General features: G+C 37.1%; 1 protein-coding gene across 7 annotated transcripts in view; it reads right to left on the bottom strand.

Moving 5' to 3' along the window:
* Positions 1 to 14,662, bottom strand: part of HTR2C (5-hydroxytryptamine receptor 2C) — a 225,565-nt gene that overhangs the window by 39,900 nt on the left and 171,003 nt on the right. For all 7 annotated transcript variants that reach the window (XM_032196481.1, XM_032196475.1, XM_032196476.1 and 4 more), the window contains one exon: positions 1,858 to 2,500. In XM_032196481.1, the coding sequence (XP_032052372.1) occupies positions 1,858 to 2,245 (388 nt within the window). In that variant the 5' untranslated portion in view covers positions 2,246 to 2,500. The remainder of the gene's footprint in view (positions 1 to 1,857; positions 2,501 to 14,662) is intronic.

Genomic DNA, 14,662 nt, shown 5'->3' with positions numbered 1-14,662 from the left:
AATGGAGCTTTTCCTCCTCCCCATGCAAAGCCTGAATGTGGTAGCCCAGCAAGGGCTACCCAGGCAGCCCAAGGGAATGCTGCCAGTGACAAGCACAGTTCTGACAGTCCATGGCTCCTCTGAGGTAACAGCAGCTATTCTCGTTTCTCACAGTATTTCCATAGTTTTTCCAAATAAAAGCTTTGCAAAAGTCTACTTAGTGTGGTATGCCTGCAGAGAAGTGTTTAGGCCACCACCAGCTAATATTAGTGCTCTGGTAGGAAAAAAAAAAAAAAAAGAAAAAAAAAGAAATAGTTGCAATTCGTCTTCAGGTCAATGATATTTACTTGCCTATAAATATGTAGCATGCTTTATACCTTTAAATGACCTTAAGGAATAATTTTTGAGGAACAACAGAAAATCTATTTCCATTAGTTTCCCAAGACTCAGAAGGTATGTACGTATGTGCATCACTTCCATAAATTTGCCTTTTTAGAGTCACTGGGTAACCCAGAATTTATGCAAGTGCAGGTCAATCAAATAATTCAGTATTTATATGCCATCTTTCAAGCTCCAGAGAACCAGAGGAAAATGCTAAAAATAAAACACATGTGTTGTAATTTGCAGAAGATTTAGAGATGGAACTATTCTGACAGTCCAAAATAAAAGGCTTTATGCATAAGAACTCAATGGCTAGGTCTGTATCTAAATCACATATTGATTTAACTCACTGTAGACAAGTTATATAAGCTTTGGAATAATGTATGCTTGATCAATGTGTTTTAGAAATGAATCTCTGTCCAATTTAATCATTTAGGCAAGTGAAGAAGTCACATAAATATCCCTACTTTTTACTTTATAGGACAGTAAACCAATTTCTAATCAAATCAGTAAGTAAACAGCATTATTTATTTCCAAGAAATATCAATATTACAATACTTTTCAAAGAAAATCTGAAAACAGACTTCAAAAATGATTAAATGCTATATATTAAATGGACGCACACTATCTTGATACATGTATATACAAACATGATGATCAGATACAGAAACAAATGCAATATCCCTTTGTAATATACACAAGCAGGGAGTCCTAGGATTCAGAGTCTCAGACAGATAAGAGAGTTGGATGTGGTGGATGTTTCACTCTTCTGAAATTCTAACAGTGGTCCTATACGGCACTGTTGCTCTAACACAGTGCAGGAAAAATGCCTCACTGCAGAGCAAATGCACTGACCCTAATACAGGAGGGAAGGGTCACACAGCAACAATGAACACGTATACATGTATATCTCACAGTTTTAAAACAAAGGAAGTTGTTCTCAGCTTAGGGGAAAATTGAGGCACAGAAAGGCAAAATGACTCCCTGTAAGGCACAATGCAAGCTCAGCTCAGGTAATAAATACCAAGAACATCTGAGTGCCAAATCTACCAGTGCAAAACTCCTTTCTAAGTTATTGCTCAAATCCCACTGATGCCAGTGGGATTCAAGCTCAAGGACAGACTGACCTGACTTAGAGCTGGGTCAGCTATGACCACACACACAGCCTTCCCTGGAGCTCTTGGTTGCTAGCTAATTTTGGGACAGATCAATGGAGAAGGCAAAAAGCTGACTCAGTGCTGCAGCTTCTCAAGGTGGTCTTGGCAATAAAAACCAACACTGATACAGTTCACATTTTATTCCAGCAGCAAGGAAACAAGCACTGCTCCTGGCACTGCCCTGCCCTCACCCAGCAGAGCCTGACCCTTATCAGAGATCCATGGCCAAGTCTACACTGATACAGCTACCAATGCATGATAAACTGGGCAACGCAGATTGCTGCAGCCTCAGGGGTGCCCTGTGAAAGCATACAGCTGAAAAAGGAGGGAAGCCACTTACCGTACAGGACTGCAATGAGCGACACGGGCATGACCAGGATACCCACCAGCATGTCTGCCACTGCCAAGGACATCAGGAAGAAGTTTGTGGCGTTCTGCAATTTCTTCTCCAAGGACACAGCCATAATTACCAGTATGTTCCCCCCAATGGTAAGCAGAATGATGACCAAGATCAAGAGGGCCGGCCAGTTCTTCTCTCTCACCGACATCCGAGAGACTTCGCCCTTCTCAGAGGCATTAAGAGGATCAAATGTAGGCAAACTCTGATTCAGAGTCAAATTGCTGCTTAAAGACCAAGCCATGAGACCACCATGCAAACTAAAATCCAGTGTAACAGACACTGTTGTCAAGCTGAGTAATATTCCAGTGCTACTTAAAGTGCTCATCATCTGGTACTGCTTAATCTGTCTCTTAACTCTTCCTCAGAGATGATGCCTTTTCCAAAGTTTGGGTCCAAATTAGATGTCGAACTTCACAAAACCTGAGCCAGAAAATCATTTGATCTTCCATTGTGAAACAAACCATACAGAAGTTAATGTGGAGCTCTTCTAGTTTCCTTGTATGAAGCAGAAGGTGACCACTGACCAGCAACCTTCAGGGAAAGTAGACTTCGCAATCTCCAGCAGATTTCCAGGTCCACCATTCTGAAAAGGAAAGAAAAATTGCATCCTTCACTGAAATCGCAGTGTACGAAACACCTTTTTTTTTATTCCCATGCAAGTGACATTCTTATTCTCTCTCTTCCTGCTGGCTAGGATGTTCTACAGACTGCAAGTAACTTATCTTATGGGTACAGACTATGCTTACAATCATGAGGGAGAGAGGAAGAGAATCACATCAGTGTGCTCTGGCTGGTTAAAAGCTGATTATCACTAATTAAATGTTTTGTGAAACCTGCAAAGGCAAATATGAAGAGCAAAATATGTTTCAATTGATAGCCACTTCACAGATACTCTGCCGCTGTGTAAAATAGTAATTGCTTGAAATTCCAACCAATCCAGATAGCACAGCCAAAGCACTGCGTAAACCATCACCTTAAACGGAAATGTTTAAATATATTTTGCTCATTTTGAGATAAATAACAGGTGTTGTAAAAACACTCAGATATAAGTGATTAACTGACATAATAATAAAAAACATAGTTAGTATTTTACTTTAAAATAAATGGTATATAAGACCCAACGAATATCAGGTAACAGTATACAATGCTATGTTGTCAATCTCTCCAAATAAGCAGATAACATAAATGCATGGAAGAAAAAAGACAAACTTTCATAAGAGCTGAGCAGATATTTCTGCTCTTCTTTCCCGTGCTGCTGTGCTGATCACTGGCAAACAGAGTCCCACCAGCCTGCCCAGCAGGAATACTGCCCAGCAGGAAAGTATCAGCTACTTTGTCAGGCTGCAGGATAGATTTCCTCCAAGTATCTCACATGATTTTTGCTTCTTCACAAGTTAGTTGACAGAAAAGGCAAGTCAGATGATCTCTGCTGACCGCCTGTGTAATACAAGCCAGTAAGCATCACACTGCTGCCTCTGAAGGAGTCCATTAGCCTCATCCATTGACCTAATTCAGCAAATTAAACATATTCTTAATAGCAGGTAAATACTTTACAGCCACTAACATTGAGGGGATTTATCCCCAGCCCTGGTTAAATCATATCCTCAGGAAAACAATTGTTTCAACTGCTAATACTGTAAAAATGATGAAAAAAAACAGCTTTGTTATTCATTTCCACCACATCAGAAGCAGGATCCTAACAACGGGAAGAACTGTGTAGTGCACAGAATAGGACTAAAAGCACAGAAGAGCTGCTAGTACAACAAGAAAACATACACTGAATGGAAGAAGATCAGTAAGTAGAATAAAACATGTAATTTCATTTCTCTCAACTTTTTGTGTAGCCCATAGCGAAAGAGCTATTGTATCACTGCTTAATAAATAAATAAAAGGCAGATTTTAGCTCTTGAATACATTATTTTATAGACATGTGAGACAGCAGTTTGCTATTCAGGGATCAAAAGCTAAATGTAATTTATGGGATTACATTAGTTTTTATGTAAAATAAGAAGCGCTTAGAGTCCTATAATAAAATGCTTAACATTCATGGAGGTTTTGGAAACTTACTAATGGGCTTTATGCAGAAAAACATTTCTCAAATGAGCAGTGTGTACAACGAACCCAGATTTGCTTCAGCATTATAGTTAATTACTCCCGAAGGGTCTCTAAACCTCATATTTAGGAAGAAGTTTTGCACTATGTGCACAGAAAATAATTTTGCAGCTGCACATGCAGATGAATTAGCAAGTAGTCACTGGACCATTTCTTTTTCCAACTTCTTTAGTCTAAAAATTAGTCTCCAGAAAGCTTCAAAATCCATGAGTATTTTTTTTTCATAACCCAGCTCTCACTTTAAAATTCTGAACAAAACACCCTGTTTTCCCAAATCGTCTTTCTGCAGCAAAGGAGTAACTGGCAGCTTTGTGGCACCTGCGTTTCACTGTGTGGGCCACCCCTAGTAAAATCAGTGGGAATTTCTGGGACTCCAAAAACTCTCTTTGGCTCTGTGATTCTTGGACACTCCCAATCATGTCACATTAGTATTTTCGCAGGACAAGCAGAAAGTTCATGACCAAACTTGATGATATGGTCAGGACAGTGGGACACTGAGCTTTGGTCTCACTTCTTCCTGGGTAAGAAGTTTTGGAGAAGGCAGCACTGTCACAGCTCTCACTGGTGTGAATGAGCTCGATGCTCCTGGCAAGTGTTAGTGGCGGCTGGCAAAAAAGCATAGGCAGGGAAATGCCTTAAATCTATGTAAGATCAGATTCCTGAATTAAAAATGTCTAATGTTATAAATGCTCAGGGCTGAAATCTGAAAGGTCAGTCTCTCATGTATTTCACAAATGTATTCTCAATAATGCTTTCTTTCATTAGTGATGCTACATCACAGCAAGAGTTTCATATATAGGTAGTAAGGAGTTAAAAATCATTAGGCAGAATCATCATTTACTTAATCATCAGTTATATTGTTAAAAATAAAATGTATACTATTTGGCTACTAATGTGCCAGCAGGATGGAGTTCAAAAAATATAGTAGTCACCAAATAGATTTTACTTTGAATTAATATTCTCAGGAGAATACCTGTTCTTTATCAGGAAGATAAAGATAAGAAAGGGAGACTTCAAAACTCATTTGTTTGTTCTAAACAAGCAGCTTATCAAATACACACAGAGACAGACCTTTAGCGAAATGCTTTCTACACAAAGTGAGTTCTGCAAATCCAGTACACACTAACTTCTCAGCAAGAAAACTGCTTTTTCCAAAAATTAAGATTTTTCAATAATCCTCCCCCACATGCACACTCCTCTCAGTAGTTAAAAATGTACACGTTTTACATGCAAGAATAAAATGCTTTGATATTCAGAACCTAAATTTTTGGAATTAGGGGTATAACGATAAAAATGAATCTTAGAATCCAAATTTCATCTTTTCTATTAAAATGAATTATGAATTCTTTTAAAAGTTGATCCATTCACCTATTATTTGGAGGGATTCATGAAAAGAATCATTACTATTTTTTGTGCCAATACAGAATTAGCAAACTAGGAGAAAATCATGAAGACACCTAAAAAAGCATATTTCCAGGTGCACTTATACTATCTGATGTGCAATACCTGGAATAATCTATACATATGTAGAAGAGGTGTAGAAAAGAAGCAATGACACTAGCCTTATCCTATAGTCACCATATTTCCAGCTGACGTGAATCGAAGACTGACTCTGCTCTGTATGTCACCTTGTCCCCGTCAGTACTCAGAAATGGGGTGCCAGCCCTTGCTCCCCCTGACAGCCACCCCTGGGTGCAACCAGGTCACCCCTCCTTAAGAAATGGAGGAAGAAAGAATCATGCTTTCAATGGCAGAAACAATTTCTCGAACCAGAGCAATATCACCTCTCACTGTGACTTTCCCTAAACTGAGCCATCATCAGGTCTAGCATAAAAAGTGTCAGATCTTCACCTCTTACCTTGCCATAAACAGAAAGAAAAACATTAAATGGAGAACAGGTGAATTGTAAGTCTTAGCTTATTTTCAAGAAAAACTTTCTACTAGCATCCATATCCCTATCAAGTCTTATTGATCCCCCTTTTTTCTATGTTGCCTTTATTTATTGTTTCATTTTCAGTTTTTCTGGCTGCAGAATTATTGTTATTCATCCCAGAATAATATCAAGTTCTCTAGTAGCCAGAATACCCAGAGAGAACATCAGGATAATGAGGGTTTTCAAAAGTGGTATAGATTTTATCCAAGGCTACAATGGTTAAAATAAATAAATAAATAAATCTTTCTCAGTAGCCTTAAATGACGTATTTAACCTATATTCATTTTAACTAGTGATAATGGATATTTGACTACAGCAATTTTAAAGATTGGGCTCCACCTTCAGAATTAACCACCTTATTGGTACTTTTTTATTTATTTTTTTTTTTTTAAGCAAGGATTCTGGCTAGAAATCAAATCATTAACTTTCTTTTTCATTGCATCCCTTAGTCTCCACAAGTTAAAACTTTATGACTAATTCCTTCAGCTACAACCTTCTAAGCACATTGCTGTAGTATAAAAATAATTCACGTTTTATTCATGAATTCTATATATATTTAAGGAACATCTCCATAATTTTAAAATAAAACCTGCCTAACGCAGATTTTTTTAATAGCTAACTTTAAAGCACATATGCTAAATTTTGTGGTCAATCATCAATTTCAGTTCAATCTACTACTGACAGTCCTAGGATAATAATTTAAATATTGATCTAAGCTGAATCCTCATTTGTTCTTCTCTTGCAGTTTGATAGAGGTGAGTAACGATTAATTGGGGCAGATTTTTCTTTCTTTCAGTCTTTAAATCCAGTTTAGAATCAAATGAAGCTAAAAAACCAACCAACCAAACAAAAAACCACCAACAACAAAAACAACATTTTTGTTTCCCTACTATCAAAAAGACATGAATTATTCAAAACAAGAGTTGGATATGCTGAAGCTTTCAGATACCCCAGAAAGTTAAATCAAAAGGAAACAAATGCTATGGCAGCTCCTAAGTCTGTAGTGGTAGGGAACTGGGGGGTTCACTCACCTTTGGGAGTGTTTACCACTATTACTCTGTCACTGAAAGGAAGAAATAGAAAACAAAATCTAACTTTGTTGGAATAAAAATGATTCTTTTTCTTTGAATTAAAAGCATTCATCTTTAGCTGTTTTACCCTTCCAAGCTCTTTTTTTTTTCTTTTTTTTTTTTTTTTCCCTGAAGAAAATCAGCTGTCTGCTGAGAAACTTGAGGCGTTCAACAGCCTCCAGCCAACATCCTGCCTTGTCTGGACAGACCATGGAGCTCCTCAGCAACCATATATCATATATACTCCAATTCTCTGGGACTCCTAGCTCGATTGTTAACAAAATATATTTGAAATCAGGTAGGAAATTAAATATTTAGCCTAAAAAAAAAGAACCAGCAGTCTCATGAAGACTCGGAGAGGAGAATAATATGTTGATTCATAGGTAGCATTGTGGTAAAAAAGAGAAGTACTTCATGATCAAAAGTGATGACTTTTACCAGTTTTCTCCCGACAAGGAAAAATAAGCATTGTTCAGGGGGTTATCAATGGCAAAAAGACCATATGTGAGCAAAAGAGATTTTTATTTTCTCCTCACACTATAGCAATATATACTTCTCTGAGCCTCATTCATGTTTCATTGGTAAATAGATGAAAGTCCACAAATTGTTCAAGATCAAACATGTTTCTAAACTAAAAGTTTTTCTTCAGCCTTGGTGTTGATGGTAGATCTCGACAAGGTTAAAAATAAAACTGAAGTTGATTAAATTGAGCTGCAAGTACCACAGTTTTTGACAGGAAAACAGTCGCAGGTAGTTCACAGCTATCTGAGCCAGACAGTCAGCTGATAGAAATTGTTATAGCTCTATGAAGTCCTATACAAAATGGCAAATAATTAAAATGGTATAGCAGGTTGCACGGCTTAGGCTCAAGAAAGCAAATTTAAGACTTCGTTCTTCACCCTTAATTCCGTATTTCCTACTATTTGCATACTTACCTTTTCTTTTTTTTTTTTTAAAGCAATGCTAAATTCATTTTCATTTGAACAGAATTCTGTATGTTAGGCATTTGCAACTAACCTTACTCCTTTTTGTAGCAGCACAAAACCTCGTAACTATTTCTGAGAGTGCAGCAAGAAAATCAAAACCTAATGATTATTCTGCAGATACCCACTTCAAAATGAACTGAAGATGAAGTCCAAAGTAGTGCTCATGCCTATTTTTAAGTATTTAAATACTTCCCAGAGCCACTATTGAACTGGGGACCATATTACTAGCACTCTGATTAGCATATGGACTTTCGTTCCAAAGAAATATATGATACACCCTTCGCAGTTTTGCAAGAAATTCTGGAATTTTTCCCAGTAGGTTGTGCGGGATAAATCAGTGTAAAAAATAATAATAATAATAATAATAAATAAAATAAAATAAAATAACAAAAACAAAACAGTAACAAAACCTTAGGGAAATTTCCTCAAACATAGTTTTTTACCACTGTTTTTTTAATCCCAACAGAGAAAATAACTTTTCAATTACTTCCAAACTAAAAAAGAATATATATATATTTGACAGTAAGAGGAAAATAGATTTTCCTAGATGCAAGTTCAAGTAATTATATTTTTAGGGTCATAATATCGAATCACTACCATTCTGTCCAAGACCAAATAGCATTATTTATTTCTCTGTACCTTTCCTCACACTGAGTTAGGAAGTTATTCGTTACTTTTCAAGACACTTCAAAAAAATACAAGCACACAGAAGACAACTTAATCTACCCTTTGACAGTAAGACTAGCATCCTTATTTTTTATTTTCCCTTGGTAGAAGAGTACCTGATAGCTCCACAAGCAGATGTAGATACTCTGCCACTCCCTGTAATGATGAGTTTGCTATCTTGGCTCAGACATGAAGAAAGACTGCAACAGAATAAAACTAACTCTCATTGCATACTGTCGTAGCTTAAAAAAATGACTATACTGTAGTTATTCACATTTTCTACATGTAGATATAATATAGAACTCCTTCCCCCCACACACTCCCTTGTTGTTGTTGTTGTTATTAAATAAATGTCCCCAAAGGTTGAAATTCATCTTTGTATCAAATGAATATCCCTCAATCTTCTGTGTAGGCATATTTTTGGGTGGGATGTTTACCTGCCACTGTGTATGGATTTAACCTTGAATTAAAATTTGGATTTTGCCTCCTTCTTACAGATAAATGACTGAAAGCATTCAATCCCAGCACTGAAAGGTCAACTGTTACTATAAGCATTGCATGTGAACAGCCCCAGACTGTATTTGCTCCATGGCACAGGAAGATTTAAGTCTGCAGAAGCCCCAGGCAGCTCTGATGGTTCCAGAGACCACCCACCCCTTCTCTCACTACTGTAGTAACACTCTCTGTCCCTTTTTAACTCATATGGACAATGCGGTAAACTTCAAAGGTAACGTTGGTGGAAAATCTCTGGAGATAGTTTTATTTACCTCCAGCTTTTCAGGGTTGCTGTCATAAAGTACTGTTGCTTTCTATGCTGGTTCCACAATAAAATCTTTTTTTTTTCCTCTCCTCTTTTAAAAAGCTTTGCATGACAGCTCTTTGCTAACAACATGAAGTCTGGAAATGAGCGTTTTTAATGTTTGACCTGAAATAAATATAATAATAATAATAATAAAAGCACAACAACCCCCCTGCATTTTGGCTTTCTGTAGGCAATATGACTAGCTAATCTTTTGCTGTTTTAAAACCAGACCAATTTAAAAAATAAAAGACCCCACTCTTTTAAGCAGTTTTTGTAGCACAGCACTCTATCCCCATGTGTGGTTAAATATATTCATAATTCTAAGCTACTTTACACAAGGCAATAGTTACCTGTATGTACATACATACAGCAATATACACTTAAATATATACAAGCATGTATATTTCTTAAAAACAAACAAACAAACAAACAAACAAAAACACAAAACACAAAAACAAACAAACAAACAAACAAAAAAAAGATTGTGAAGTGATTTATTTTGAAATGATATTTTTGAAGGAATCTTGTACTCAGTAAAAATGAAACCGACAACCTTAAGTTATTGTGTATTTTGCAATAGCAGTAGAGAGCAGCAGTCAGTCTGGAAAGGAAGAGCATGAGTATTCACAAGGCCAGATCATGAGTCATGTCATGAACAAACACACACCATTAAATAAAACATACCCATTTGTAGGAGAATAGTGATGACTCATCTATTACTTAATAAGACAGATTTCTTAATCGAGCAAGAAATTGTTTGATGTTGCATTTATAGCTTTCTTTTCACTCCAAATTTTTGTGCTTTCTGAAATCATGACAGTTTTGTAGCACCAGTCATCTAATGAAGAAACCGGGATTTATCATGCAATGACCTGAGGCACACCCTGCACCACATGCTGTTCATGATCTAGGGAGAATCTCCCATTTGCTTTTGGACATGAAACTTGGGCTCATACAGCTTCAGCTGTTGTGCCCATGTGCAGCCTGGCAAGTCAGCAAGACATTGCTGTTCATCAGGGGGCTTCACACGGCTGAAATCCCTTCTTCCTTCAACTGATTTTCCCAAAAAGTGCACGAACCTGCAGAACTCTCAAATGCAAAGCTCTGAGAGGTATTTATTTTAAATTGTAAAAAGTTCAACAGAGGTCTCCTACCTTATTCAGTGGTGCACTACTCATACTGAACACCTCTCCCTGTTGTCAGTGCTGCTTGCAGTTCTTTAAGAAATCACAGTATCAGATAAGCAAGGCAAAAGACATATACAGCAAATGATGTCCTAACAAACTGGAAAACTGCTCAGGGCATTTACTATAACAGTGTAATCAAGCGTTTTCATTTATCTGTACAATGTTAGAGAAGGATTTATTGAAAGGTTGATGAGCTACTTGACAGATACGTATCCTGTACATAACAACAACTGAAGTAAGAACATCTATGTAGCAAACGTTGCTATTCATAGCAGAAATAGCCAGAGGATACCTCTTTATGGCTGATGCTGGCAGTGATTCAAACCTAGCTCTCTGTGACATACAGGCCTCTTATCAAAACTCGTGTCTTCCATGTGGTGGGACTCAGAGACAGCTTCCTCTTGTGCCTGTTGCTGGATGTGAACATGCCTCATTCCTCAAGCACTAACTGGAGCCTGGGTCTCATTTCAAACATGTTAATCTTAACTGAGGTTCATATTCACCCTTAGAGAAGTAGATGGAAAATAAAAGCTAGCTCTGGTTCCACTACTGCACTTTATTTATTTATTTATTTATTTATTTATTTATTTTAAAGTCCTATGGAGATGTTCTGTTGCCTTCCCCAGCAGAGAAGGCCCATGATCTGTCAGATGTATTTTTCCTTTTGTTCAGGTTTTATGGGCTTTCATGTGGCTATTTAAAATACAAGGAATACATTAGATCCTAGGAATGTTAGAGGAAAAACACTGATAAAAAGTTAAATAATTCCTCAAAAACAAAAGCAAAACCAACAAAACCACAAGAAAACAGAAACAAGCAACCACACACACACAAACCACCCAAAGAACACTGCAGAAATACAGAAATACAATCTTTTTCCTTTTTTTTTTTTTTTTTTTTTCCTGGAGAACCGATCCATATGGACCTGAAAGGGGACGACAAAGTACAACTTCAGAAAACTTCAGAAAGACAGCACTTCTCTGATCTAAATATACCATAACTATGTATTTTGGTAAACAAGTACTAAGGGAAACCCTAAGGTAGGTAGAAAGGATAACTTAATGACACATATAAAAAAAAAGGCAAAGAACAGCATCAGACAGAAATAGCTAAAAGAACTGGTCTGAATGATGCCTTCATTTAGAGATAGAAAACCATCCATGCAATTATAAACCTCTTAGTTTGACCTGAAAAGATCAGATTCAGAACATAACAGATTCAAAAGGAAAATTAAAGACAGGAAGATACATGGAAAGTGCTATAAAATGCAACATGAGTCTCCCAGATGTACTCCATAATGGTCTGACATGACATCTTGGGATTTTGTTTGTTCTTTAATATCCTGTTTTCTAGGAAAGAAAAAAGAAAAAAAAAAAAAAAAAGAAAAAAAGAAAAAAAGAAAAAAAGAAAAAAAGAAAAAAAAGAAAAAAAAAAGAATAAAGAATAAATAAGAAATAAAAAATAAAAAAGAAAAAAGAAAAAAAGAAAAAAGAAAAAAGAAAAAAGAAAAAAGAAAAAAGAAAAAAGAAAAAAGAAAAAAGAAAAAAGAAAAAAGAAAAAAGAAAAAAGAAAAAAGAAAAAAAAAAGAAAAAAGCATTAGATCTAATTTACATGGACTTCATTAAACCATTTGATATGGTGTCATCAGGGAAATCACTAGGTAAACTCAACAGAAAAAGGCTAACATCACAACTCAAAAACTGCCATAGAGATGAAAATGGATTAGCTTGAAAAACTAAACCCTTACTTGGAAGGAAGTTGCTTGCTGAGATTGGCAAGGCTTGATCTTGATAGCCATTTCATTCTGATTTTTTTTTTCTCTAACAAGACCAGAACAAAACATTTATTTTGAGAATTAAATGTTCCAATGATTCAAAACTGGAAAGTATCACTTACATTGGGCTGAAACATCCCATATGAGAGGCTGGGTAACTTGAAGACTGAACCAATCACATAACTAACAATGAAATGTGATAATACAAACAATAACTAACAGAATTTGGATATAAACTAGGATTTTATCAGTAGGAACAAGGAGAAGAGTTACTACAGTCTCTGAGCCACATGTCAGTGCAAAAGGGCCATGGAACAGAAAAATATAATCTGATATATACACACCAAGCAAGAGAATTCTAGATTTCTTGTAAAGATAAGCCAGAATTAATGCCATTGGCACAGGTCACTGTTAAGTCATAATACTGTCATTTTTATTGCCTAATCCTCTATTTTCAAGAAAGATGATTCAAACAGGAACAATGCTATGGAATAGCCTTCAGCAGTGAGTGTTCATGGGCAGGAGCATCCTGCCTGTTAACCAGCTCCAGGCAGCAGGACATACATGGATGGGTTGCACCATCCATGTTTGGGGCTTAGTTGGCAAGGTTTTGGTTGCAGGAGGGCCTACAGGGGTGACCTTGTGAGCAGAGCCAAGCAGCTGCTCCATGTCAGATCAGAGCCAGTCTCAGCCAGCTCCAGAAGGGACCCACCACTGGCCAGAGCCAATCCATGAGTGATGTTGATCGTGCCTCTGGGAGAGCACATTTAAGGAGGAGAAAAAACTGCTATGTAACAGCAGCTGGGAGAGGGAATCAGCCCGGCAGACACCAAGCTCAGAGGCTGGACAAAGGGATTGTGGTTGGGCTGAACTCTTACGTGGGTAGAGCTAGACAAAAGAGTAATCTTAGATGAAAGATTAAAAGGCTTAGCTTTTTACCTGGCCAGTGTACAAGGAGACAACACATGGTGCCTCCAGTGAAGTGGGACCAACCATCACCACTGTTCTGTGTCTCCATTGTATTTCTTTCTCAGGCTCCACTGAGGCAGAATCACAGCCACAACTCTTGTTTCGAAGAAAAGAGACTTTACTGGTACAAGCAGGGCTGTAATATCTCAGCAACACCTCTCATAATACTTCTGAATTCCAAGTATTCTTCTGCCTTTCCTGGTAAGTTCTGTGCTTGCACTAAAGTACATTACCTTCTTCAGCTACATCAATCATCTAAATGGCCTTTAGTACCTAAATGATTAGCTCAAATTGGTGTGGCAATTTGCTTTCACCCTCTCTTCCTCACACCTACACTGTTAAACCTCTTGCCCTGGTGCTGTCCATCAGCTTTTGTGCCACTCCACCCCCACCTGCAGGACCACAGGGTGGCAGCTAGGGTTGTCCCCCAGGGCTGTCCCCTGCAGCCCTGCTCTCCCACTGTCACTTAACCAGACTAGCTCCAAGGAGGCCGACCCACAGATGCAGCCCAAATTGGCCCTCAGCTCTTCTCACTCAGACCAGCTTTCCTCTCTAAATCCAAGATCCCAAACCCCACGTTTCACACATTTTACATTCTCCCTTCTTTTTCTCCCTGATCAGGTACATCCTGACACATGTATGCAGTTGTCTTGTAAGCCTGCTTTCCTTTGTCAACACTGAATAGAGTCAATATAATACTTTTGCATTATTATTATTTCTTTTAACAGAATGGCTTTTTGATTAAATCCCATTTGCTAGACCTCTAAAAGTTTTATTAGTTTGATTTTTAAAACAGTATCTTTTAGTTTCTTATTTTCCAGGTTCTTTCCTTTCAGCTGAGGGAAATAAAAAGTGGTCAGAAATCAAAATGTTTGATCAGGTTTATGTTTACTAATACAAGAAAAAAAAATCCAACTATTAAAAATCTTTTTTTTTTTTTCTTCCAAATTGTGCTGGGGAAAAAAACACTCCTGCATTTACTACATTTGCTACTGATTTGCTTAATACAATGATATAAATTCAAGCTTTTTCCTATTTTGCTTATTGTTATTCTAACCAGTTAATGTCCTACTATTTCATACTCGTAACTCACTTGTAATTAGACTGATGTAGCAACTCCATTAGTGACTGTATTTTTTCCCTCCCTTAATTCCCTTTCATCTTTTTAAGAAATGTTAACACCAAGTGTTTTTCTGTACATTCTCCTGCTCTAAAAGCAAACAACCAACTACTTTCTACACTGACT

The sequence above is a fragment of the Aythya fuligula genome, chromosome 13 (assembly GCF_009819795.1).
Source record: "Aythya fuligula isolate bAytFul2 chromosome 13, bAytFul2.pri, whole genome shotgun sequence".
NCBI classification, from domain to species: domain Eukaryota; kingdom Metazoa; phylum Chordata; class Aves; order Anseriformes; family Anatidae; genus Aythya; species Aythya fuligula.
The sequence above is the reverse complement of the archived record's forward strand: the minus strand, read 5'-3'. Positions and strand labels throughout refer to the sequence as shown.